Source organism: Pleurodeles waltl, chromosome 6 (genome assembly GCF_031143425.1).
Source record: "Pleurodeles waltl isolate 20211129_DDA chromosome 6, aPleWal1.hap1.20221129, whole genome shotgun sequence".
Lineage (NCBI taxonomy): Eukaryota > Metazoa > Chordata > Amphibia > Caudata > Salamandridae > Pleurodeles > Pleurodeles waltl.
This window is the reverse complement of record NC_090445.1, coordinates 1,696,601,477-1,696,615,436: the sequence shown is the minus strand read 5'-3', so window position 1 is coordinate 1,696,615,436 and position 13,960 is coordinate 1,696,601,477. Positions and strand designations below refer to the sequence as shown.

At 45.8% G+C, this 13,960-nt stretch overlaps 1 protein-coding gene across 2 annotated transcripts in view; it reads right to left on the bottom strand.

Annotated features, from left to right (window-relative positions):
• RALGPS1 (Ral GEF with PH domain and SH3 binding motif 1) overlaps positions 1-13,960 on the bottom strand; it is a 1,336,836-nt gene that overhangs the window by 302,547 nt on the left and 1,020,329 nt on the right. For both annotated transcript variants that reach the window (XM_069241780.1, XM_069241778.1), the window contains exon 12: positions 1,222-1,289. In XM_069241780.1, coding sequence (XP_069097881.1) covers positions 1,222-1,289 — 68 coding nt within the window. The remainder of the gene's footprint in view (positions 1-1,221; positions 1,290-13,960) is intronic.

The following is a 13,960-nucleotide window of genomic DNA, read 5'->3' as shown; positions in this document are numbered from 1 at the left end:
AAAGGTATTTCCTGATGTCAATCTCACCATCTCTTTATGGACATGACAAGAATCTTAGTTTTATTCATGTATCACGTGGCTACAATTCCCACACTTCCCCCTCCTGACCAGCCTCCTAGACAGGAAGAGCAACAAAAACCGTCTAGAAATGCAAATGTGGATATCAGGAGAATCAGGATACATGAAGCATGGCTGATGCCCAGGCGTGGATCGGTTCTGCCCACCACAGGGCGTGGAAAGCTTACGCCCACCAGACGAGTGTCATTGTGTAGTATAAGCAACGTAATGACTGGACTCACACATTGTGTAAAGAAGACCAAGGAAGGACTGTACGGCATCAGCACCAGTTCACGTGACCGCTCACAGATGACATCTAAAGTGTGGACACGCGTGGCCTGCAAACTGTGAGATCCCTTCCAGGAACCTTCACTCCATGAAGTGAAATTATCACACAGAGAAATTAAATATGTGCTCATTTTGACAACATTACCAACCCATACTACATTAACCTCGAAGTACATTTAGGGATACTCCCACCATTTCGATTTTTTCAGGGTACCGTCGTGTCCCAAATATGAGGACAAGGCCCTTGAGAATGGGAGGTTTGGTGCTCAGTGCAGTGTGAGTAGTGAGTTACCTCACAGCGAGCAATCAGGCGAAAGGACCTGGGACCACTTTAATCTTCTGACCATTATGATGGAAGCTCAATGGAATTATCAATCCTTAGCAACACATGGATTGGAAGTCTTGGCTCACTGGAGGATGCTACAATGTAGACATGTCTCACTGCTCACTAGATACAAGAGTTGCCTTTCTCAGCTGATGCTGCGCTATGGTCCTTCTGTATAGGTATCAGCGGGATCCCTGGTAACAGCATGGATGCCATGAATACATTAACACAGGCGGAATCCTCAGTATTACATAGAGCAGAGTAGCTTTTTGTTCTCCGAAATGAGGAATAACTTGTGGAAATGTGGCTTTCACTGGTTTTTCCTGTTGTTTTGTGTGCAGTAGCCATCGTCTGTAAATACATTGATTTTCACTGTGTAGTGATTGTGCCATTACCACTTTTCAAATACATTCATAATTTATCACTCTAAATTGAATGTGATAAATGTACAGTAATATGATGAGTGTAAATCTATAGGAACTTTAAATGGGGTTGTTCGTACTACAAGTCCTGCTAAATCACACATGGGCTCAAGAATGTTAAGGTCATACCTGCCAGGTCCTCCTTAGATGACACCAGCCGAGGAGAACTGTTTCCAGGCTCGATCCGCAAAGACAACCTAGAAGGCAAAGTATTGCGGACGTTAAACATCACAATAAAATAAAGAAATGCAGTATTTACGCGATTACAAAATTCATGTATGTGAGTATGGAGAATCATCTAGCCTGCAAATTCACATTATGCCCTCAGTAGTCCTTCTTCACTTTCTACAGTACAACTCCACATTAGTCCTTCCTTTAATTCCTTCCTAGTAGCTCCGCCCTTTAACTTCACAGCTCAGCCTGAGATGCTCTTTCAGTGTCCTTCCTTCCCAAACCTTAGTAGAAGGCACATACAGACCATCAGGTAGGTATCTTCCTTTGCACACTTTCCCTCTGCTGACAACAACCTGCACTGCGACTAGAAATCTTCTAGGACATCAGTGCAGGGTCAGCATGCAAGAGTAGTGTTTGAAGCCCTGTGGCTTCTACTCATCTAGAGGTATGAGCGCGCCAAGCAACCATGTGTGCGGCACAACACTTGTCCCTATTCGCAAAAAAACATACTGGTGGCAATTTGCATTTCTCTTTGAATCTATTTTTATGTTTTTTTTACAATTCACAAACATTGTAAGATGCACACCTGGTAAGCAGTTCAAGCGCTGTACTACTAGGGAAGTTATGTAAGCTCTACTTCGGGCTCCTGTTGTCCTATGCTCATCCCCTACTTCCTTACTCCCTCATCAGATCTGAGGGTGAATCATTTTCCTTCCTGTCCATTTTCAAAGTTGAAACAGGTCAGTGAGGAGTTTATGAATTTCCACAAATGTACGTTGGTAGATGTTCACAAACCCACAAAGGAAACCGCCACTTGTAATGAACCCGCCCCACCCCTATCGTGAGATTTATACTACAGATTTTTAGTCACTTTTCTTGGCGAAATCTGCAGTAGTAAATCCATTTTCGCCTGTCAGTTATCTTTTTGTTAGTTGCTGTTAGGCATTAAAAGTTATGTTATGTGGATTTGTGGCATGCACTATGACCCGGCAGGTATGGGGTGCTGAGCAGGTGTGAGTCGAGTCAAACCAAGGGCCTAGTGGGACGACTCGAAAAGCCAGGTCTTCATATTTTTGCAGAATTCAAGAAGTGAAGCGGAGGCTCTTATGTGTAGTGAAAGGTTGTTTCACTCTTTAGGAGCGATGTAGGAGAGACTTACAGCCAGATGTGTTTTTTGTATGCATGGATTGTGGGCAAGTAGAATGCCGGATGAGCAGAGATATCTGGAAAGTTTGTAAAAAATATGCAACAGTTGAGGTGTGCTGGGCCGTTCTTATGTTAGGCCAAAAAAACGTAGGTGAGGAGTTTGAATCATGCTTGTTTGTGACTGAGGAGTCAGTGGAGCTCCTTATGGCGCGGTGTGATGTGAGTGCGGTGTGGGAGGCTGAGAATGATGCTGACTGCAGAGTTGTGAGTGGTCTCCAGCCTTCTGGCAAGTTTTTTGTTGATCCCAGCATAGAGGGTGTTCCCGTAGTCCAGCTTGCTTGTGACTAGGGCATGCGTGACAGTTTTCCGGGTGATGATTGGGATCTATTTGAAAATCTTCCTCAGCATCTTCAGGGTCTGGAACCGTGAGCTGGAGATGGCCTTGACTTTGGCAGTCATGTTGAATTTACTGTTGATGACGATCCATAGGTTCTTTGTGCGGGTGGTGGAGTTGGGTGTCACTCCTAGCACTGTTGGTCACCAGGAGGAGTCCCACAGTCAATTGCTCTTTCTGAAGATCACAATTTCGGTCTTGTTGGCATTCAGCTTCTGACGGTTGGTCTTCATCCAGTGGGTGATTTCGGTCATGAAGGCATTGAACTTGATCTGGGAACTGGGCATAAGAGAGAGAATGTGTTGCGTGTCGTTGGCATATGAAAGGAATTGATGTTGCACTAATGGATGATGCTAGCTAGAGTAATCATGAATGTGCTTAAGAGGGTTGAGCTCAGGAAAGATCCTTTTGGAACTCTGCAGATGAGGTTGTGGCATCCGAGTTCTACGGTGCCAGGCATATTGACTGGGTCATTCTAGTCAGGAAGGAGCAGATCCATTAAAGTGCGTGTTCTTGGATTCTGATGTTGTGTAGGCACTGGATGAGGATGGGTGGGCGATTGTGTCAAACATTGTGGGAATGAGGAGGATAAAGGCCTCTATGTCTCCTCTGTCCAGAGTCATGCGGATATCATTCATGGCGGCAATGAGGGCAGTGTCCGTGCTGTGGGTGGATCTGAAAGCAGATTGAGTGATGTTGAGGAGTTGGGGTCATTGAGGTAATCAGTGGGGCATCTGCTGATGATTTCCTGTAAGAACTCGGTAGGGAATGATTGCAGGGAGATCAATCTCTGGATTTAGATATTTCCAGCCATAAATGCAAATTTATGGCAGAACAAATATTTGTGACCTACTGTGTGACAGCCCTGACCCCAACAGAGTGTTTTGTATTTGTAAGACACAAAGGAGACCATTGCTGAAAAAACAACACCCTGCTTATGACCAGCTTCCTTTGTAGGCCAGAAATGCACCTGTGATCAGGGTCTAAGTTACACAACTAGTGGAAATGATGTGAGAGGGAATTTCATGATGAATGAGCGCATGGATAGCCGATGTTAGGATGTTTAAGGGTGCCTCAATCTTATTGGTAGCAGAAGGCGCCCTTCTCCTCCTCCTATCACTGCACACGTCAATCCTTGTACCCAGTTACACACCCATTCATCCTTCCAAGCATGCATTAGTAGTAGTTTAACAACATACAGCAATAAGCAACTGCAAGTTGGATAGTTACATTTGCAAAGTGGTTTCCACTGTGCAGGAATGCGTGACACCACTTGTTAGCCGCGTTTTGTGCTGTAAATATTTTTTTCGTTAAAACCTGCAGATTATACAGCAGACAGTGGATTATATGGAAAATGCGGCCTTTATGTAGGAAAATGCTGAGGCTGCAAAATCATATAATTCTAGTGGCTTGACAATAATCCATATCCACTCACATAATCCCTGCCTTCAGTGACGTACTCACAAAATAATCCTACATAAACGTGGCCATCAGTTACTATTATCAGTACTTTCACTGATAAAAAAAAAAAGACAGACCTATTGGCTTTACCAAAGCTTGTGACTGATGCCGACAGTTGTAAAACTGGCTTCGTAGGAAGCCTCACACCTTCTTAACAGTGGGTCACGGTTGAGGTGGCCCCTAGTCTGAGGTACTCCAGGAAGGTGCATGTAAAGAGGATGGCTTCATGAAGCAGTTTGGGGAGATGACTGGAGTGGTGACGTAGCGTGCGTGCACAGGCGCCTCCTCCGCGCACTCTAGGGGAGCAGGCGCGCAGCGGGCAGCCTTTGAACTCCCCAGCGAGGTGCTCCCATCTCCTCCCAGGCATAACCAATGCGAACAGCTAACGTCAAACCGCATTAAAAAGCAAAAACACGGCAGGCACTGAAGACCCTCGTTCAGACTTTCTACTCAGAGTGCAAGCGCTGAAGGGGCGAGAGAAGACGGGCTGTGGGGGCAGAGGGGGGCAAGCCCCGCATGAACTTTCACATTTATGGAACAAGGAGCCATGAAAAGGGACCCCACTGCAGATCACAGCGCTTGGGCTCAGCGCCAAGTGAACATATCCCCCTTTAATGCAGTGTTTCCCAAACTTTGTAGAATAACAAACTCTTGGGACCCACCTACCATTAATGGACATGAGGCGGCCGAATTTTTAATGTAACTAAAGCATGGCGTGGCAGCCCAGTGTCATTTACAGGCAGCACATTTTTCATTAAAATGGTCACTAAATTTGAACAGACAGAGTCTTACTTATGCATAAAAAAATAAAATAACTAAAAAATAGATACATGCATAAACCATAATGTGTGGAAGTCGGGTTTCAGTGAATATTTATTATTGGTGCTTCACCAAGTAAAATGTATTGATTTGCTCTGATCCTATTAAAATCTTTGTTTCCACCACACTTCAGAAATACACAAAAAGTATTTCATTTTTACTTTCGTAACTGATGAATGTGTACAGTTCATTCACAGGTGCTTATGTTTTGATGTGTGTTATGAAAAAAATGACATCCGACAGCCTTTCCTTTCACGCTTCATGTACCCCAGCACATAATTCACTTTACTTTTCTTTCTCTGGCTGGAGAGTGGAGATTGTCAACACCAGTCCAAGCTACACATCATAAGCAGCAGAAGACACAGTCTGACATTTCACCTCTGACTTCAAGCGCAGCAAATGTGACAACATACATGCAGAATTTAAAGGCATCTTTATTTATTGTTTTCACTTTCCTGACTCACCAAAAAGTGACCTGAGACCCACCAGTGCGTCCCGACCCACAGTTTGGGAAGCCCTGCTGGAAGGAATGGTCATGAATTTGATAAAATGCAATACATACTTATCTCACTTCATCTTTTAGAATGAATAAACTATGTATATGATGTGTTCCCTATAATGGACTGGCCTTATCATCTTAGATATATATACATATCTGATTATGACCCAGTGCTGCGCTACCTTTTTGGCTAGCGAAGCGCTATATAAATACCACATACATACATCCATTCATACGCACAGCCGCCATTCCCAGATCTGCAACGACAACTTGCAATTTTACTGTAAGTAAAAGGATGTACAAATTAAAGCAGATACGCCCAGTCTCCTATCTTGAGAGTATGCAACTAAGCTAACACTTTGACTGAATATTGACAAATCATGTTCTTGGCTGCTCTATTGATCACAGTCTGGCTGAATGTGGGTGGAACAGGATCTTGGACCTTAGAAAAGAATCCATTCACAAATAGACACCGGTCAGTGGACCCATCATTTACCCTTGAATCGCACATAACTTGGGTAAGTTGAAGGCACATCCCTGCCACCAAAACCACCCTGCATGCCCAGTATTAGGATGGGGGGGTTTAGTAAGCAGGAATGTCGTGATCACTTCATCCGTGTTCTAGATGGTGCAGTGCCCCCGGAGCCTCACCTCAGTACCACCAACCTGGCTGATCCTCACTGCCAGCCTTGCACTGACATTGCCAATCCCACTGGCAGGCAATCACCAGCCTAATAGCAATCAATGCCTGTCTGCCAACACTTTCTGACTAAAAGAGGTCAGGAATTTTCTGGTGTCTAAGGGCCAGATGTAGTAAACTCCGATTTTGCGAATCAGAAATTGCGAGTCGGTGCGACTCGCAATTTCCGATTCGCAAAATCGGATGCAGACGGTGTCTCAGACACCATCTGCGAATCTCAATGGGGTCGCAAAGACCCACCTCATTAATATTAATGAGGTGGGTCGCATTTTGCGACCCCATTGAGATTCCTTGCACTCACAGGGATGGTGGCCTGCTGGAGACAGCAGCCCTCCATGTCTGTGACTGCTTTTTAAATAAAGTATATTTTTTTTGTATTGCAGCCCGTTTTCCTTAAAGGAAAACGAGTTGCAATACAAAAAAATAACGAAACCATTTGGTTTCGGTTTTTCAGAGTAGGCAGTGGTCCATTGGACCACTGCCTGCTCTGAAAAAACATTAATGGTGACATTCACAAAGGGGAAGGGGTCCCATGGGGACCCCTTCCCTTTTGCGAATGGGTTACCACCAGTGTGACACTGGTGGTAACTGCGAAATGCTTTGCGACCGCGTTCGCGGTCACAAAGCAATTCGGCATCGCGGTGCGAGTCGCAAATAGGAAGGGAACATCCCTTCCTATTTGCGAGTCGCATTCCCATTTTGTGAGTCGGTACCGACTCGCAAAATGGGAATGTGCATCGCGATGCGCCTTTTGCATGGCGCAAACTGCGATTTTCGCAGTTTGCGCCATGCAAAACGCTTACTACATCTGGCCATAAGTCACTAAATTGCATGTTGATGTCACCACTGTAGACGACCTAACGGGAATTTAGGTCAGATATTGCTCTTTCAGTCAAAGGACAAAGAAATCATACCAGAGAAAGTGACTGTGTGGCATCTGACCAAAATCAATTCAAGAGGAACAAGCATTGGCAAAACCAACATGTCACGTTTTACCGCGGTTGTGCATACAATTACAGTCTTGGAGAAATTCTGTTTCTATGAGTTCACAACAGTAAAGTCAAACCTACTGACTTAGAAATGTTTGTTTTATTTCTGATAGCACACACATATTTTCTCTCACACACAAGCCTACAGCACAATTTCTCTAGGACACATACACAACACTGTGAAAAACACATTGCTGTTACACATAAAAACTTTGTGGAAGTGATGGTAATGTGGGTGTGCAGGGCCCTGAAAAATCAGCATTATGATGGTACACCCAAAGATTGTTTGTGTCCCGGACAATATTAACCTTAAAGTCTATGAGGTAATGTGTCCCTGGAGAAAAGATTTAAAACAGCATTTCATAAAATAGTCAATAAGAAAGGACTGACTAAAAGCAGAGTATGAGATCGGAAATTAGAAAATCATAACGCTTTATTGCAAAATTTAAAAAGATGCAATATAGACAGTAAAAAGTTACTGAAATAAAAAAAAAAAGTGCAATTCAGAAAATAGAGAAATGCGGACACAGCAGCAAACTTACACCATTAAATTACAGAGAAGTAATTTGACATGGAGGCTATGAAATGTAAGTCAAAAACATTTTAAAATGTCTCCCAACCCCCCCTCACCGTAGCGCTAACCCACTACATGAATACTGATTCTCCCCTTCCAACCTAATATCATCCTGAAGTGTTAGAACAAACTAGTTACATAAACAACAGGGAAAGTTGAATGAATGCAGTACAGTGTAGAGGCAGGAAGGGCCTTGGTTATTGTAGCAGAAGGGCTTCCTCTCCTGGGCTCTTGGAGAACAGTGCCATTCAGAAATACACAATCTGCATCTTGCTGCATGCAGCGCCAGTCGAAAAATATAAAGACAGAATGAACATCATGATGCAGCATCTATATATAAACAAGATGGATTCGAGGCCTAACTAGCTTAAGCCAAAAAACACCCTTTAATGCACTGTAATGATGTTGTTTCAATGCCAATAGCTCTGTGTTAGTATAAACATGTGGATCAAAGTGTAGAGCAACTTATATTAATGCACATGTTGATTTAAATCCATAAAACCTCCCTCACTTATAAAGATGGTGGTGGTAAAGCAGGTGGTAATAGTAATGCTGGTGGTAACAGTGATGCTGGTGATATCGGTGGTAGTAATGGCTTTGGTGGTAAAGGTGGTAGTCGTAATGATGTGGATAGTAATGGTAGTAGGGGTGGCGATAGTAATGGCGGTTTTGGCAATGATGGTGGTATCAGTGAGGCACTGCACTGTCAAGATCTCAAAAGATTATGCATTGGCAATATATAGGGCCTGATTACGGCCTTGGTGGAGGGGATTACTCCGTCCCAAATGTGACGCTTATCCCGTCCGCTGTCTCACAAGTTCCATAGGATGTAAAGGAACTTGTAATAAGGCGGGCGGGATATCCGTCACATTTGGGACGGAGTTATCCCCTCTGCCAAGGTCGTAATCAGGCCCAGAGTCTTTTTATAATTTTTACTGCAAGGAGGACGGATGGAGAAGGAGCCTAGATCTCACAGAAGTTGGGATGGTCATGTGAGTGTCGGGCTGTTTCGATATGTAAACTCACAGAGAACAGTTAGAGTGCCAATTTAAGGCTAGTCTCGTATTTGGTTCCGAGCAGCATATTTAAACAAGCATTTACAATGCAACGGGTCTCGCGTTTGCTCATGTTAGAGCTGATAGCGTTGTAAACTCCTAACCCGACTTTTCAGCTATCGGCAAAAGTGCATTTATGTACGTAACCCGAAAAAGTGCAATTAACTATGTAAAGCGCTCGACTTCTGCCAAGCGAAATCGCGCTAGTAAATTAAAGAAAAAGTAGTCCACGAGCCGGACAGAAAACAGCGAGCCTCGCATGTTTTCTGTACTTGGTCGATGCGCTCGAAGAGGGCTAGCCACCGGAAAAGGCATGACGTATGCATGCCTTCGACTAATGAAAGCAAGCAGATTTTATTAGGAAAGCCCACGAACCAATGAAAAACACTGACGTGATGTCGACAGGGCTCCGAGCCCTTTTCAAAAACTAAAGCGTCTCGCTGCGATATGCTTGCGCGAGAGCATGCAACGCAGGCTCGACCCTAAAAATGCCTCTGTTTCATTCACTGCATTGAAAAAAACATGTAATTTATTATAAAAATCCATTGGTGATCAAGGGATTGAATGTTACAGGAAATGTGATGATTCATTGTAGTTTTGAAATGTAAAATAGTCCCTCGTGCATTGTAATGGAAGCACTGCATACGAGGCACAATGGTATACCAAAAAGCCAATATTATGCGGTGATAAATTAAACCTCCTCTGAAGCCCATTGTATGTGTATTTTTAAGGATTAATAACAAGATGCTTGTCTGACCAACAGCTGAAGCTGTCTGTAGCCAGACATAATTATTGGTATGAGTTAAAGAATGACTCTTGTGCTCTTTGCCAGCAGTAACCTTGATATTCTTCTTCAGTCTACCAGAAAGGGCAGACAAAACACTTAAACCTCCAACTGCCTGACTCCGAGATACTGAGAAATGGAAAGATAATTATTCATTAGCAATGGTCAGGGCCATGTGTCCATTTTGACTTCTACCTCAGACCTCATCTCTGCTCCACAGTTACCCAATTGTGTCGTCAAAGGCACCATCGATGTGTGCCCTCTCTCAGGTATGTTGTTCCACCCCTGCACCATCCTCACCATCCTCATTTCCTTAGACTTGTGGCCTTGTGGTTTCTTGCCGTCACTGTATTAGTTCTCAATCCTTCGGAGGGGCGGGGAGGATCCTTCCAAAGGCGCAGTCAATCTGCTCCAGTCAGTGCTTGAATGTTCCCCCGACCTGCACTGAACCGAGGCATTAACATGTGTGAATGTAATGTAATGCTCACATGAATATAATGTAATGCATCCAAGTGGATAATCCCTGATTCTCTTCTGTGCCAAGTTCTGGATATCAACATTTTACAATTGCACTCTTTGGGGGCATTGGTCCCATGCATTCCCTCAGCCAATGTGGTACCCACGACCTTTCAAATGGCAAATGCTGCTCTCAAATAACTTTAAGCATAAGGCTGCCCACAAGAGCACACATGAACCCCAAAACTCTGTACCTCAATACCAGCAGCACAAGAGTAGAATGATGAATCATCAACACCCATCCATATGCTTTACAGGCAGCAACCTCCTCCTCTCCAGCAGCAATAAACATCACTAGCATGTTAAAACCACACAACATGAAATGCTGCACTCATACCACATCTCTGCATCTACAGTGAGAAGCAGAATACAACATCGAATGCAGGATCTCCATCAGCTTCATCGTCTCCTGCACACAACACAACAACAAAGGTAACGAAATAGTCCCACATCAACAGAATGTCTTCAAACAGCAACAACCCAGAGTCCTCTCACACAAGCAATATAGGTCCAACCCTATACAGATGACATTACAAGACCTTCTTGGAGACCCTCATACAATGACCACCTTGGAAATAAAGAGGAGACCTTCAGATCCATCAGAACACATGAGACACATAATATTAAACTTTCATGCACTAAATACCAACATGATGCTCATCAAGAGCACAAGGCAACATTACCCGTTGTGTAATGTACAACCGTCATTGTTGGCAAAGTCCTGTGGTTCATCCACCCAGGCACAAAACTGCACACAGTCAATATTAAAACACCCTGAGCTGACTCAGAGACAAGTTTAGGCTTCCATCAAAAGTGGTCATGCACAGGGGTGTAGCTTCAGGGGGTGTTTGGGGTGTTACAGCCCCTGTAATAAATGTATTCTCTGGTAAATAGTTGGGTACAGGTGCTTTTAGTCGGGTATGGTAAGGTGTCTGTTTGATTTCGCCTGGAATACTTACATGCACACAGAAAAACACACACACTCTCTCCCTCTCCCTGTTCTGAAAGTCTTCACAAATGTTTATTTTACAAATTGTTGTGGTTTCTCTCACTTAGGACCAATCTGCATTCCTCTACCTTTTCCACTGCCCCTTACACCCCTCTCATGCTAAATGTATTTTAACACTATGGGGGTCATTCAGACCCCGGCGGGCGGCGGGAGCCGCCCGCCTGGAGGGAACCGCCATATGGCCGCTCCGCGGTCGAAAGACCGCGGAGGCCATTCTGGCTTTCCCGCTGGGCTGGCGGGCGACCGCCAGCAGGCCGCCCGCCAGCCCAGCGGGAAACCCCTTCCCACGAGGAAGCCGGCTCCGAATGGAGCCGGCGGAGTGGGAAGGTGCGACGGGTGCAGTTGCACCCGTCGCGAATTCCAGTGTCTGCTGAGCAGACACTGGAATTCAAAGTGGGGCCCTCTTACGGGGGCCCCTGCAGTGCCCATGCCATAGGCATGGGCACTGCAGGGGCCCCCAGGGGCCCCACGACACCCCTCACCGCCATCCTGTTCCTGGCGGTCGGAACCGCCAGGAACAGGATGGCGGTGAGGGGGTCGGATCCCCCATGGGGGATTCCCAGGGCAGCGGAAAACCGGCGGGAGACCGCCGGTTTTCCTGGTTTGACCGCGGCCAAACCGCCGCGGTCAGAATGCCCTGCGGGGCACCGCCAGCCTGTTGGCGGTGCTCCCACATCCCCGGCGGTCAGTCGGAATGAGCCCCTATATGACAATGTGATTGTTGCAAATTCTGAAACTCACACCCCTCCAACCTTCTGACCAAGCTATGCCCCTGGTTATGCATTAACCCAGGCGGAACCTTCACAAGCCTAGTCACATCAAGGGGCATCATATATATTGATCTGGGTGTGTTGTCCATGTTGCTGAATTAATACAAAATAATCACAAACACAGCTATCCATTCTTGTTCGGTCTTCAGACAACAATAAAACACCAAACTATAGGTAAATGCACCTTAAGCTCTACGGTGACCACTTCACTGCACGGTCATCACAGACATTGGTTTAAGTTGTGGGCTGTACCCCACAAATCAGTGGTATCTGGTGTGTTAGTCCAATTAACTCGTTGGAAGTAAACTTATGTTACACATAGGATATCCAGGATCCTGAGTAATTTTACAGCAGGGCGAAGAGGGGGTGCTGCAAAATGAGGTGGGGCAAGGAAATTGTTATGACTGGGTGGTAGATTTTCTCCAGTCACAGGCTTGTTCGCAGGATAAACTTGGCACCTCAGCCACCACCTTCGTAGAACATCCCTAGACCTTGGAAGACTCCATCTTAAGATGAAGGCCCAGCTGGATGGAGAATCCTGACTTCTGGCGTAAGAGGAAGACTCACGCAAGGACGTAAAGACCCCAGGACTCCTGATTCTTGCTGGCACTCTGGGGCTGGAACTGCTCTCCAGGGCTCAGGTGGGTGACTTCCTGTTTATCTGCTTCAGGTACATAAAAACAGAAGGACTCCTGACTCTGAGAAGGGCCAGTTAATTAATAGTGGCTAGACCTGCAAGCGACATGGCTCGAGCAAGTCCAGGTGCCCAGAAGCCTGCCCTGAGGCGCTAAGGGCTTTATAACTGACCAAAAGAAGCTTTTACCAGCAGTCAGAGACTAAGACAGAAGGTAAAACCTTTGACGGGGGCAGCCCGCTTGTTGAAACAACCTCTGCTCCATTACTGTCTCCCTGAAACTGCACCTAGGTCCTGGTCCCCCACAAACTTGTTTTTCCAAAGTGCTTTACTTTTCTGGGTATGTTTTGCCTCTAAAATTCTTATCTCCGGTTTCCCTTAGCGTATTTTGATGTTCCTGTTGTCTTTGTGTCCATTTCATGTTTCTCTTTTTTCTAAATTGATTTAGGAATGTTATCGTGTTCTGTCCTACACTTTGCAATTATTGGTACTGCTTGAACTGAGCACACACTCCTCTGGGGATCAGCCGCTGCCAGGGGTTGTACAGAGATTGTCTCATTTGTTTTGACCTAATTAGAGGGGGTTTACTGAGTTGTAGAGGTGCCATTCCTTCCAAAAGGAATATCCCTGTTTCTGACATTCAAACGCCCATAATGCACTTGGGTTCCATATTGGGGCCCAGGCCTGGAAACAGTGGCTGTGATAGAAGTGAGGGAACTACTGAAAGCTCGAGCCGGCTTCAGCCTGACTCCGACTCAGCTCGAGGTCCTGTTAGAGACACGATTCTATGACGAGCCGAGCCTGCAAGTGGCTATTGTCTGCCACCCTGCTCCTCCCCAGAGAGTGACATTAGCAGAACTGCCGTCGCTCCTCCCCAGAGAGTGACATTAGCAGAACTGCCGTCGCTCCTCCCCAGAGAGTGACATTAGCAGAACTGCCGCCGCTCCTCCCCAGAGAGTGACATTAGCAGAACTGCCGCCGCTCCTCCCCAGAGAGTGACATTAGCAGAACTGCCGCCGCTCCTCCCCAGAGAGTGACATTAGCAGAACTGCGACCCCGCTCCTCCCCAGAGAGTGACATTAGCAGTTGCTCCTCCCCAGAGAGTGACATTAGCAGAACTGCGACCCCGCTCCTCCCCAGAGAGTGACATTAGCAGAACTGCCGTCGCTCCTCCCCAGAGAGTGACATTAGCAGAACTGCCGCCGCTCCTCCCCAGAGAGTGACATTAGCAGAACTGCGACCCCGCTCCTCCCCAGAGAGTGACATTAGCAGAACTGCCGTCGCTCCTCCCCAGAGAGTGACATTAGCAGAACTGCCGCCGCTCCTCCCCAGAGAGTGACATTA